Source organism: Canis lupus, chromosome 35 (genome assembly GCF_048164855.1).
Source record: "Canis lupus baileyi chromosome 35, mCanLup2.hap1, whole genome shotgun sequence".
In the NCBI taxonomy this organism is placed as follows: Eukaryota; Metazoa; Chordata; class Mammalia; order Carnivora; family Canidae; genus Canis; species Canis lupus.
This window is the reverse complement of record NC_132872.1, coordinates 24,190,904-24,204,366: the sequence shown is the minus strand read 5'-3', so window position 1 is coordinate 24,204,366 and position 13,463 is coordinate 24,190,904. Positions and strand designations below refer to the sequence as shown.

At 35.3% G+C, this 13,463-nt stretch overlaps 1 protein-coding gene across 2 annotated transcripts in view; it reads left to right on the top strand.

Moving 5' to 3' along the window:
* Nucleotides 1-13,463, top strand: part of ADGRG7 (adhesion G protein-coupled receptor G7) — a 66,462-nt gene that overhangs the window by 47,416 nt on the left and 5,583 nt on the right. For both annotated transcript variants that reach the window (XM_072811906.1, XM_072811907.1), the window contains 3 exons: nt 3,435-3,781; nt 4,777-4,867; nt 11,421-11,576. In XM_072811906.1, coding sequence (XP_072668007.1) covers nt 3,435-3,781; nt 4,777-4,867; nt 11,421-11,576 — 594 coding nt within the window. The remainder of the gene's footprint in view (nt 1-3,434; nt 3,782-4,776; nt 4,868-11,420; nt 11,577-13,463) is intronic.

Here is a 13,463-nt window from a genome sequence, read left to right as displayed (position 1 = left end):
CAGCAAGATGACCCAGGCAAATTTTTTACTTTCTCTGCCTCATACTTAGAATGAGCCATTTTTTTCAAAGAGCCAGAATTCCTTTTGATTCTTCTTTACTTATCACTCTTCATGAGTCTCTTGCCATTCACTTAAAGTTTTTATACTGAGTGCTTAAAAACTAATACTTTTATACTGAGTTTTTATACTGAGTGCACCATGTGCAGACTGAATATAAAACTATGAACGAGACAAGTAAGCTCCATCTCTCATGGTATTTACATTCTTGGAGGAAGAGAGATGTTATACAGATATATACGGGATTAAGTATATAATTACAAATAGTGATAAGTGCCTTGAAGGAGAATTCCATGCCATGTAATTATATGTCTGTCATAGGAGAGGAAATGACTCTTATATTTGTCCTTTATTATTTAAAAATAATTTATTTTTTATTTTTTAATTTTTAAAAAATATTTTATCTATTTATTCACGAGAGACAGACGGAGAGAGAGAGGCAGAGACACAGGCAGAGGGAGAAGCAGGCTCCATGCAGGGAGACTGATGTGGGACTCGATGTGGGTCTCAAGGATCACACCTTGGGCTGAAGGCAGTGCTAAGCGGCTGAGCCACCCAGGCTGCCCCATGTCCTTTCGTTTATATTTCTATCATAGTCACTCTTCAACAATTATTTGATCCGATGTGAATAAGTTGCAGTAGCTGCATAACTAGTTTCTTTGCCTAAAATTTCACTCCTTCCAGTTGGACTTCTTTTTTTCCATTTTCTATCAATATGTTTCTTAGCACAGTTTCACTGCCATAAATGTCACTAAAAACTCATCAGGAAGCAAAAACCAAAATTTAAAAAATGGCATTGATTTTTAAATTGGGTATCAAATAGTTTTCTTTGTTCATGGACAGGATTCCACATAATTATATATAATTTATATATAAAGTGTAGAAGTTACAACAAATTATATATAATTTAAGTATAAAATATGTTATATAATATATAAATTATAAAGTATATTATATGTAAAATAAAATAATATCAATGCACAGAAGGTAGTAGAAGAGCCAGACTACTTGAAAATAGCCCATTCTCCCTGTATAAGTTATGTTTGAAATTGGAAAATAATCAGAAACTAACTTTATTTTTATATAAAAGGATTCCTTTGAGTACTTTTTGCAGTTCTGTTCATTAAAACTTTCAAAGACTGATTGAAATTTTGAATTATCCAGAAAATCTCAAAAAAAACATCAAGAGAATGAACAGAGTTCTGTATAAATATATGGTTTTTATACATTAAATACATGCTTTTTGTGCACCTTCCCAAAGACTGAGAAGATTCATGATAGAATGTTATAAAATCATAAAGGATATGTAATTGGCAAACAGAGTTATTCATCAGATTCTAGGACATTAAAAATGGGTACTTAAAGACATTAGAATTTTAAGCACAGTAATACATTTAGGGAAATAATTATTCCAAGGAGCCTCATAGTCTGAAAATGCTGTAAAGGCTTAGATGGTGCTGAATAGAGATTCTATAACTTTAATTAATATAAGACTACATGATGTGGTATACTGAGAATTGTAACATGTCATTAGAGGGGACTTAAGGATCTATCTACCTCTACCCACTAAGGAAAACAATACAGGCACAGTAAAGAGATATGAAACCTCCCATGTGATATCAACCTTAGTTAGGGCAACCTTGAATTTTCTGCCAATCTGAAAATACACAGGTGGGCCACCAGAGAACACAGACGTGAATATCAATGCACACACACACACACACACACACACACACACACACACTTTCTCTCTCTTTCTTGCACTGACTTCTAAAGACTACTGGTAAACAGTGCCAGCTTGAAGACAAAGTGAGAGGATGCTCTTCTTTTCTAGCAAAGATCTTAGGTAGAAATGAAAAGAAAAAAAAACTCAAAAGTTTTAAAGAGTACTTGGTTCTACATCCAGAAATTACATCTTCAAATGAAGGAACAGTGTTAAAGCATGTTTTATATTAAAAGGCTTAATCAGAACATCTTGACCATTTGACTGTCATCAAGTATTTCCTAACGTATGCTCCTTGGGACACTAGTCCTTGATGGAAAAAGGGTTATGAAATGTCTTACAGAAAAGACACATGTGAGGTTTTGTTGAGCGTAAGCCTTTCAAAGAGATAGTAATCAGCAGTCTGCTTAAAATATCTTTAGTAGCAGCAATAGGCCATGAAATAAATTTTAAATATTTTTACTTAATTTAAAATTGTTTATGGGAACCTTACTCTTTAAATGTAATGTAAACTAAATATTATACCATTTTGTTTTAAATGCACAATAGCAGTTTAAAATTATATTTGGCCTTATTGTTTTAAAATCCATACTTGATTTTTTAAGTATAAAATACTTTTTAAAATGCAAGCAACTTTTTCTCTACCTTTGAACATGGATTCATCTAAGAACGTGCAATAATTTCCTATTTTGAAATTTTTAAAAATCCATTTAGAGCCTTTCTATAGATAGCCTTTGTATATCCTTGCAGATCTAGAGTAGAACCTTTTATCTACTGTGGTAGAAGAAACTACCCTACAAGTTGGTGGCTTAAAACATTACTTTATTATCTCTAACAATCCTGTGTCTTGACTGAGGCTTGCTGTATGAGTCTCCTATTGGTCTCTCTTAGGGTCTCCTGTGAGGCTGCTGTCAGATGGTGGGTGGAGTTGGACTCATCGGGGCTCATCTGGGATGCTGGGATAGCTGGGTCTTTCTCCCTCTCCATATAATCCCAGAGCATTCCAATGTGGTTTCTTCAGCAGGTTAGCTAGACCAAGGGGAAAGCTTATTATGATTTTCATAAGCAGAGTGTCTTTATGGGATCCTTCTCCATAAAAAAAGATTTGAAAACTGTTTTCCAACTGTATTGGTATTAAGGTGAATGTATTAATCTTATATGCTCATATTTGTTTTTTGACCTCTGAAAGTTCATTCTTGTCCCTTCTGGTTTTAAAAGGAGTTAAAACTTTGCTGGGGACTGTAAAAGTATCATTGGCAAAAGGACTACTTTATCTGCTGAGTAAGTTGGCCCTAGCTGTCAGGCCTTCTGGTGCATTTCATTAGATAGATCAAGTCACAGGCTGGCCCTGGGAGGACACTACACAGGGTATAGGTACCAGAAAGTTGCATTCAAGGCAGGGGTCCTCTCTGAAGAATAGTTGTCACCTTTGATTACAACACAATTTTTTTATTATTATTACAACACAATTTTAAGAGGGGACATATCAAACTGTTTTCTCTAACTTACTTTCTTCTGGTATACTTGGGAAGGGAGATTTACTAGCTGGCCCACTGGGCTATGAGCTGGATTTACATTGGATAATAATGTTTCTTTGTTCACTTACAATTTCACTAGAGTTTATTTTGTTTAATTATATTTAATTTGTTTTCAGGAACATCAGAAAAACTTCAGTAACCTGGGTGTTGGTCAGTCTTTGCATCTCAATGTTGATTTTTAACCTCCTCTTTGTGTTTGGAATCGAAAACTCCAATAAGAACTTAAAAAAAGATGGTAATAACACCATTCAGATGGACCCTGATGCTAATGAAATGCTCACGCAAGATATTTATGACGTCCGGAATCCCACGTGCACTGTGGTTGCTGCCTTGCTGCACTATTTCCTTTTGGTGACGTTTACCTGGACTGGACTGAGTGCTGCACAGCTCTATTTCCTTCTCATTAGGACCATGAAGCCTCTTCCTCAATATTTCATTCTGTTCATCTCTTTAATCGGATGGGGTAAGTGTTTGCCTTTTCACTTAGAAATTTAATTTTGTTGAAGTAACTTAATTTCAACAAATACCTATTGAAGACCTGAGGGTGCAAGGCCTTGCAGGGAAATGGAAATCCAGCAGTCACTGGAATGTACCTTCTGTCTGGTTGCTCACACTCCTGGGAAGGAGACAGACATGATCAGTCACAAGTCACGTCCTGAGCCAAGCTCAAGATGTTAATTTTCTTTAACATCTCTACTAGTTTAATTTGAAATTTAGACCACGTGTGACTAACTTCCTCACTACCTTAAAAGAAATGTTTTGAGAAAATCAGAGTGACTAAGAAAAATAATTTGAAAAATTTATCAGGTTCCAGCAAAGAATTACATGAGTGATACCTAATTTAAAATTTATTCAAGTGAAGGAGGATTTAGGTTGTTTTCCCCCTCTTTTTAAAAAATTTTTTTAAATTTTATTTATTTATTCATGAGAGACACAGAGAGAGAGAGAGAGAGGCAGAGACACAGGCAGAGGGAGAAATAGGCTCCATGCAGGGAGCCCAATGGGGGACTCGATCCCGGGTCTCCAGGATCAGGCCCTGGACAGAAGTTGTCGCTAAACCGCTGAGCCACCGGGGCTGCCCTCTTTTTTTAAATTTAAATTCAATTTGCCAACATATAGTAAGTACATCATTAGTTTCAGATGTAGTTTCCAATAATTCATCAGGTGCATATAACACCCAGTGCTCATCACAAGAATGGAAATTGTGATAAGAGTTACAAAGAAATCAGAAATGTAGAAGATTAGTATGCAGAACCAACAATACGAGAGAGGCAAACCGTTACCAAAAAATTATGTCATCCATTGACCTATATCTGTAGATCATTTAGGACATTGTCTACAGTGGAAAGAACAATACAGTCTTGAAAAAGGTTAGAAGTAGAATTCATTCATGTTCTTTTATAATTAATTCCAGTCTTGGGTAAATTATTCATTCAATGCCTCTCTTTTACCACATAGGAGTCCCGGCTGTAGTGGTGGCTATGACACTGGGAATTATTTTTTCTCAGAATGGTTCACAGTGGGAATTAAACTACAGACAAGAGGAAATGTGAGTTAATATTTTTCAAAAATGTCCATTTATTTGATAGAAGAATGTAGTTGTTCAGTGATATTGTGTCCAAGTGTCACTGTACATATGCATCTCACTTTATAAGTATCATTATAAGTGGGTATTTCAAATTCTCAAAGAATGCATTATATTTTAAATACAGTGATTTGAAAGCTTCCTGTGATAAATCCTTTTGTAAGGCAAGTAATTACTTTCTAAATTTATAATTATACTGTGTTAGATTTGTCTTCTTTTATTAGGCCTGAAAATCATAGGACATAATGTGTGTGATCCTTAGTAACCCTTTATCTTAATTTTCTTAACTAGGAAATGGGAATAACAATGATCATAATACCCACTCTGAGGTCATGGTGAGGAGTCAAGAAAGTGTGAAGACGTTTCATAACTTGAACAGCACTATCCATGCTTATGACCAGTTTTAAGTTGATAGGATTAAAATGAGTATTTTGTGATGGTTTATCACACATAAAAAATGCTCCCTGAGATTATAGTGTGATTAGTTGTTACTAATGGAAATACCCGACTGTGTGCTGATTGCTTTTTCTATGAGATGGGAGAGAAGAAATCTGAGCTGAACTCTTTACATGTATTTCTGCTACTAAACAGCAACTACTCTTTAATTTATCCTCCCTTCTCCTTTTATAATCTAACCATTCTCACCCCTTTACGTCAAAGCAACTAAAACAAAAGAAAACAGAACTATTGGAAATGTGCTAGTGCAGCCAAGGGAAGGCTGTGGTGTTAGGGTGCATACCTGCTTCCAGGGCTGACTGTGCCCAAGTGTAGAATAGGAGACTATCTGCCTGGCTTGATTTTAGAAGCAAATACTCCAGGTACCATTTCTTTGGGTTTAATTAGTGTTAAAAATCTCTTAGTGAATTAAAAAAAGGTAATTCCTTAATTACAGATCGGGGGTAAGATGCAACATTCTCACAGGAGAGGCAATTCGCTTCAAATTACATCACCAATTTCCTACTCTAACCCCGGGACAGGACTAGATCTACTCATAAATGCCGTCTAGAGAAAGAAGCCTACCATTTTAAATACATTCACGCTGAGCTATAAATAATTGAGAGCAGATTCTTTCCCGAGTATACTGGTAGATGTTAGGGAGGACACTAGGCAATGATAAAAAGAGGAGTTGGGAAGATGGCTCATCTTGGACCCATATCCCCTACCTTTGATCCTATACATGTGCATCAGGGGTCACATTTCTTTGGGATGTACGTAGAAAGAAGAGGGATTATTTTTGGTTTTCTGGAGTTATCCTCCCAGCAATTGCACCACCATACCCCATGCTCTCCCCCATGTTACTCCAGTAACCCCCTTCCCTTGCTGTACTGCTATCTCTGCAAGGACCCACCTGAGGGGTGACTGCAGGGCAGGACACACTCTTCTTTAACACCCCATCCCCTGATTGTCAGTACCACCATCACATAGCCTGTTTCAGACTTTTCTGAAGGATCGAGATAACATAGGAAATTATAGTGCCTGAGGGAGAAATTCTTGTTAATGTCTGCTATATATGATAAATCTGTCTTCATGGTATGTCTCATGACAAAATCACCATTGAAGTTAAACATTTCATCTGAGGTCCACTTGTGATGCTCTCTAGACATCAGGTCCATAGCTGTTTGTCAGATTAGCCTCCACTGTGTGCTCTCCAGTCTTAATTCTAGAAATCCCACTCCGTACTTGCAAGGGTTAGTCTGACCATAGGGTCTACCCATCTCCAAGACAGACTGTTTCTCAAATCTGGGTGTCATGAGAACAAATCGAGCATGACTGACCATCTCTCCAAGTAGTACAAAGGATAGAGAGGGTGAGAAGGAGTTCCTCCTAGCACACACTTCCTGACGACCATGGGTAGCAAGCCTACTTCCCCCATCCATTGGTATGAGATGGCCGCGGAATCTGCATACATTTGTGGGCTCTCTCTCTCTCACACACACACACATCTGTGTATAGTACAAATAGTAATCCTCAGAAATTGTTTCAAAACTCATACAGAGAAGGCTACATATCTAATTGTTTCATAATTAACAAGTCTGCCTTTATCCAATAGAGTTGTATTATTCATCTTCTTCCTCTCTCTTTTCTTCCCCCTTTACATTACACTCTAGGCTCCATGAATAAGAAATGTGTTCATCTTTTTCATTTAAAAGTTTTGATGAAAAACAAAACAAAATAAAATAAAATAAAATAAAATAAAATAAAATAAAATAAAAGTTTTGATGGCCACTTGCTTAGTCACCAAATAAGCTTCTAGAGATTTGAAAGTACTTCTCAGGAGGATATCATTAAATTCTCAGCCGAGTGCCTTCCTATTTCTTCTGTAAAAGAGATGACACAATAGAGAATGACAGGAGGGTCGTCCTCCAGTTGCAGAAAGGAAAGCCAGAAGTCCTGAAGAAAAACTCACTTGCTCTCACCATTTTATTTAAGGATAGACCTATTCTGTTAATGAATTATAGGCACTCTTTTATTTTTTATTTTATTACAGAAACTTGAACATTATCCCAGTTTCTTTCTAGGTCATTTAGATTAGAAATATGATTACTAGTAATTTAAATTATAACAGCTTTCCAATGCAAAACAATTTAAAAATCCTTTGACATATACAATAATGGTCTTTTGCCTGCAGGGAAAAGAGCACGTATATTAATTGAATGCAAATATGTGCCAGGGCTTCTCACATTATTTTGTTGATATCCAAATGCCTCCTGATACCTCACTTGGGTGTCTAATGGGATATCTAGTGGTCTTCCCTACCAAATCTGTTCTCCATGTCATCTTCCCCATCTCAGTTAATGGCAATTCCATCCTTTCAGGTACTCAAGTCAAAGAATTTGGAATCAGCCTTAATCCTCCTACATCTCACATCCAACCTAGAAATAAATCCTTAGCTTTACTTTTAAATATGTCTAGAATCAGACTATTTCCTAACATCTCCTCTTCTGGTCCAAGCCACCAGATTATTGTAACACTCCTAGCCAATTTCCTACTTTTGTGCATGTTCTTCTATTTTCCCTGTATCTAGCAAGAGTAGCACTTTCCAAACTCAAGACAGATCATGTTAAGTTTCTCCTTTGCATCAAGAGTATATGCAATAACCTATAAAGCAGTGACATAATTTGCATCTTTTCACTAATGGCCTGTGCTTACTCTGTCTAAGCCACATTAGCTGCTTTGCTCTTCCTTCAGCTCTCAAATCAGGGCCTTTGCATTTGCTGTTCCCTCTGCCTAGAACGCCCTTCCCCTTATCTACTTCAGATCTTTACTCAAATATCACTTTTTCCCATAAGGTTTTTCCTGACTACTCTATTTAAATTAAAACATTCATCGCCCCCTCCACACATATATATACACATATGCATAGTAATACCTACCCTCTTTACGTGCTTTGTATTTCTCTAAGCAATTGTCACCATCTGACATAATATATATTTTATTTATTTGTTACTTTTATTTATTTATGTGCATTAAAATAAATTCACTAAAGAAGGAATTTTTATTTTTATTTTTTCATCATGATAACTGTGCTCTTTAATCCCCATCACCTATTTCACTGGCCCCTCACCCACCTTCTCTCTGGTAACCATCAATTTGTTCTCCATAGTGAAAAGTCTGTTTCTTGGTTTGTCTCTCTCTCTATTTTTCCTTTATTCATTTGTCTCATTTCTTAAATTCCACATATGAGTGAAATCATATGGTATTTGTCTTTTTCTGACCTACTTCACTTAGCATTATCCTCTCTAACTCCATCCATGTTGTTGCAAATGGCAAGATTTATTCTTTTTATGGCTGAATAATATTCCATTATATATATAATAATAATATAATAATAACATTCCATTATATGTATCTATCACATCTTCTTTATCTATTATTTATCCAAGTGTCAATGGATACTTGGCCGGCTTCCATAGTTTGCTATTGTAAATAATGCTGCAATAAACATAAGAGTGCATGTATCCCTTTGAATTAGTGTTTTTGTACTTTTGGGGTAAATACCCAGTAGTATGATTACTGGATTGTAGGGTAGTTCTATTTTTTTGAGGGACCTCCATACTGTTTTCCACAGTAGCTGCTCTAATTTGTATTCCCACCATAATGCAGAAGGGTTCCTTTTTCTCTGCATCCTTGCCAACACTTGTTTCTTGTGTTTTTGGTTTTCATTGTTCTGATAGGTCTAAACTGACATCTCATTGTAGTTTTTGCTTTGCATTTCCCTGATGATGAGCAATGTTGAGTATCTTTTCATGTGTCTGTTGGCCATCTGGATGTCTTCTTTGGAGAAATGTCTATTCATGTCTTCTGCCCATTTTTAAATTGGATTATTTGGTTTTTGGGTTTCGAGTTGTATCAGTTCATATATTTTGGAAACTAACCCTTTATTGGATGTCATTTGCAAATATCTTCTCCTACTCAGTAGGTTGCCTTTTAGTTTTATTTTAGTTATTTATTCATGAGAGACATAGAGAGAGCTAAAGAGAGGCAGAGACACAGGCAGAGGGAGAAGCAGGCCCCATGCAGGGAGCCCAATGCGGGACCCGATCCCAGGTCTCCAGGATCACGCCCTGGGCTGAAGGCAGGAGCTAAACCGCTGCGCCACCCAGGGATCCCTAGGTTGCCTTTTATTTTTTTTTTTTATTTTTTTATTTTTTTCCTAGGTTGCCTTTTAGTTTTGTTGATTGTTTCCTTCACTGTGAAGATACTTTTAATTTTGGTGTAGTCCCAATAGTCAATTTTTTCTTTTATTTTCCTTTCTTCAGGAGACATATTTAGGGAAATATGGCTATGGCCTCTCTTCAAGAATTTTTACGGTTTCAGACCTTTAAATAAGAGGTTTAAATAAGAGGTTTCAGGTCTTTAATCCATTTTGAATTTATTTTTGTGTATGGTGAAAGAAAGTGGTTCAGTTTCATTCTTTTGCAGGTAGCTATCCAGTTTTCCCTGTACCATTTGTTAAAGATATTGTCTTTTTCCCATTGGATGTCATTCCTCCTTTGTTGAAAATTAATTAGCCATATAATTATGGGTTTATTACTGGGCTTTCTCTTCTATTCCACTGCTCTATGTGTCTGTTTTTATGCCAGTACTGTACTGTTTCAGTTACTACCATTTTGTAATATAACATGAAGTCAGGGATTGTGATACCTCCAGTTTTGTTTTTCCTTTTTCAAGATTGCTTTGGCTATTCAAAGTCTTTTGTGGTTGTATACAAATTTTAGGATTGTTTCAGTTCTGCGAAAAATGTTGTTGGTATTTTGATAGGGATTACATTAAATTTGTAAATTGCTTTAAGTAGCATAGACATTTTAACAATATTTGTTCTTCTAACCCATGATCATGGAATGTCTTCCCATTTCTTTCCATCATCTTAAATTTCTTTCATCAGTGCTTTATAGTTTTCAGAGTACAGGTCTTTCTGTGCTTGCTTCAGCAGCACATAAACAGAGTACAGTCTTTCACCTCCTTGATTAAGTTTAATCATGGTTATTTTATTACTTTTGATACAATTGTGAATGGCATTTGTTTTCTTAATTTCATTTTCTGCTGCTTCATTATTATTCATTCTATAGGAATGCAATAGATTTCTGTACCTTGATTTCATAGCCTGCAATTAATATTATTGAGTTCATTTTTCAGTTCTGGTCATTCTTTGGTGGAATCTGTAGGGTATTCTATATATAGTATATGTCACAAAGAAGAAATTTTTTTTGTTCGCTGCTAATATCAGATATCTAGAACTGTCTGACACATAGCATGTGTCCTGTAAATACCTATTAAATAAATGAACACATTCTTACAACAATGCCAGGAAGTGATTACTATACCTCACAGATGAGGGAAAAAAACCCGAAAAACCACCAAAGCCATTTGCAGCAATAGCAACAACAAAAAACTTAAGACAGATGCAGTGAGGTTAAATAACTATTAAAATATTTTTAAACATTTAACTTTTAAAAATGCCCATTAATAAGAGACTATGTAAATAACTATAACAAATCAATGGAGTACTATACAGCTATAAAAATAATGACTGTCTATAATCTCATCTGGAGTGATCTCCAAGATATGCTGCTAAGTAAGTTATATAAATATGTTACTATTTGTTTAAAGATAAGAAAAATATGTTTGCCAGTATAAGCATAACTTGATGACTTGTGCCTTTAAAATTTTAAACCACCTTGATGTGCTACATGTTAAAAAATGAACTAAGACAACAACTTGCCTAAAGTCAGACCCCCTAGTAAGTGATGGAGTGACATTTAAATTCGGGATTGCCTGATTTAAAAGCTATTTTCTTTTCATTAGCCCATTCATCAAGAAATATCCAGAACTACTATATTTCTTTGTTTTTCTAGTGGCTAAATTCTTGAAAGTCATTTCAAATATATAGAATGCAAAGGGATATTGGCTTTTAGCAGTTCTTTCAGTAAAGTGAATGTCAATAATGTTAATAGCAGAGAACCAATATGTATAACTTTCTTAATCTACTAAAATCATTTTGTTTTTCTCCCCATAGCTGCTGGCTGGCAGTTTCAGGAAACAATGGTCTTATAACAAGTCCATTGTTGTGGTCATTCATCATACCTATCACCATTATCCTCATCAACAATATTGTTATATTTATTATCATTATAGTCAAAGTAATATGGAAGACTAACCTGAATCTGACAAGGTAAGCTTACCAATTAGTGGGACACTTCCAAGCATGACTCATTCAGTACATAATACAGCACCGTAATATATCTACAGATCCTAAAAGAGTTTTCAGACTTTTGGGACAATGGCAAGGATATGTGGTTTGCAGGGCAGATTTTCTTTTAACCTTTGTCTAAGAAAGTAAATCTCCTCTTCTCCCAACAATATCGAACTGCATTACATAACATGCTTTTGTGCTGTATGAGCCCAACTAAACTAAACCCAAAGACTTCAAAAGAAGAAATTTCAAGAAATCAGATTTGAATAATTAAAGTAATTAGAAGATTGTAAGGAGATGCTGATAACTGTATTTCATTTTACAAACTAGAAGCTGCAGGCTATATTTTACATGTTTCTTGAACCTGATAATGGCTTTAAGTTTTTTAAATTAGTTTGAAACATAAAAATTGGGAGATTTCACTTAAAAATTATATTTTCTCTTGAAAAAGTTGGGACATCTGGCAACATTTCATCCACATTTTCTGCAGGCAGGACAAGTGCTCTCTGGTTTATAAGTTAGCATGTGTACTGCTTCTCTCCTTTCCATAACCTTTCTGTATCCCCTAAGCATATTCATTGTCATCCCTGGTAAACAAAAAAGCTTTCAGTTGGACAGGTAAAGAACAGAAACTATTAAAAAAAAAAAAAAAGAACAGAAACTATTAAACAGATACACCCTCCTTATCCACAACTCCAACATCACAATTGTTTAGAACACAATGCTAATAAGGTCATGAATCCAGGTTTCATTTTACAAGACTGTGTTTACCTCCAGCACATTTTTTTTTAATTTATTTATTTATTTATTTATTTATTTATTTATTTATTTATTTATTTATTTATTTATTTATTTATACCTCCAGTACATTTATTAGAAGTTTATCTGTGAGCTTTGTTGGTCATCAAATGGATCTGTTTAGTATGAATAGATGGGTGTGAACAACCATCATTAGTGGGAATATGATCTTAATATGTGCTTTTACTGATCAAAACTAAATGTCATCTTTCCTAATGAATGATAATCCATATTGAGGAGAAATGTGAGGGGAAAGACTATCATTGATAATCCCTCAAACCTTTGTTTTATTAGCAATGCAGAAAAATCTCAGTAAAATCTTAGCCTAATTGCAGAATAGGTTATATTTCCTTTATACAAAACAGTATTATTTTGGCCACAGACAACAATAATTTGTATTTCTAGGTTTTGGCTGATAGCTCATGGTTCTTAAATTGGCTTAATCACAGTGAAAAGTAGGTTACAATTTGATTGTTTAACAAATTATCATTCATGTATCAGATTCTTATGCAGTTTTCTTTGCTGCATAAGAAACCACCCCAAAACTTACTGGCTTAGAGTGACAATTATTAATTATTTGTCATAAGTTTGAGTGTTGGTCAGGTAAACTTGTTCTGGTCTTCACTGACTTGAATATGGATGGATGGTCTAAGATGACTTATTTTTGTGCCTGGTGGTGAGTGGGTGGTGGTTTTGAGTGGGAGCTGCTCAGTTGGGAAAGCTAATCTCTGTTCCATGTGGTCTGTCATCATCAATTAGTCCAGTCCAGGCTTCTCAAAGAGTGATGTCAGGGTTCCAAAGAACAATTAAAAAAGGCCAGCTCTACCAAACAAAATGCTTTCTAGGTTCTGTTTGTGGAACAATTGCTGACATCCCCTTGGGAAGGCATAGGGCTAAGTCCAGATTCCTACATTTCTACATTTTGATGACCTTTCATTCCCATATCAACCTACATCATAGGAAGATCCCAGATGCCCAGAGAAGGAATTTCTCACTGACTGATCCGCAAAATAATCACCAAGATAAAACTCCTTTCTAAAGAAAACATTGATTTTTACGTGTGTGGGG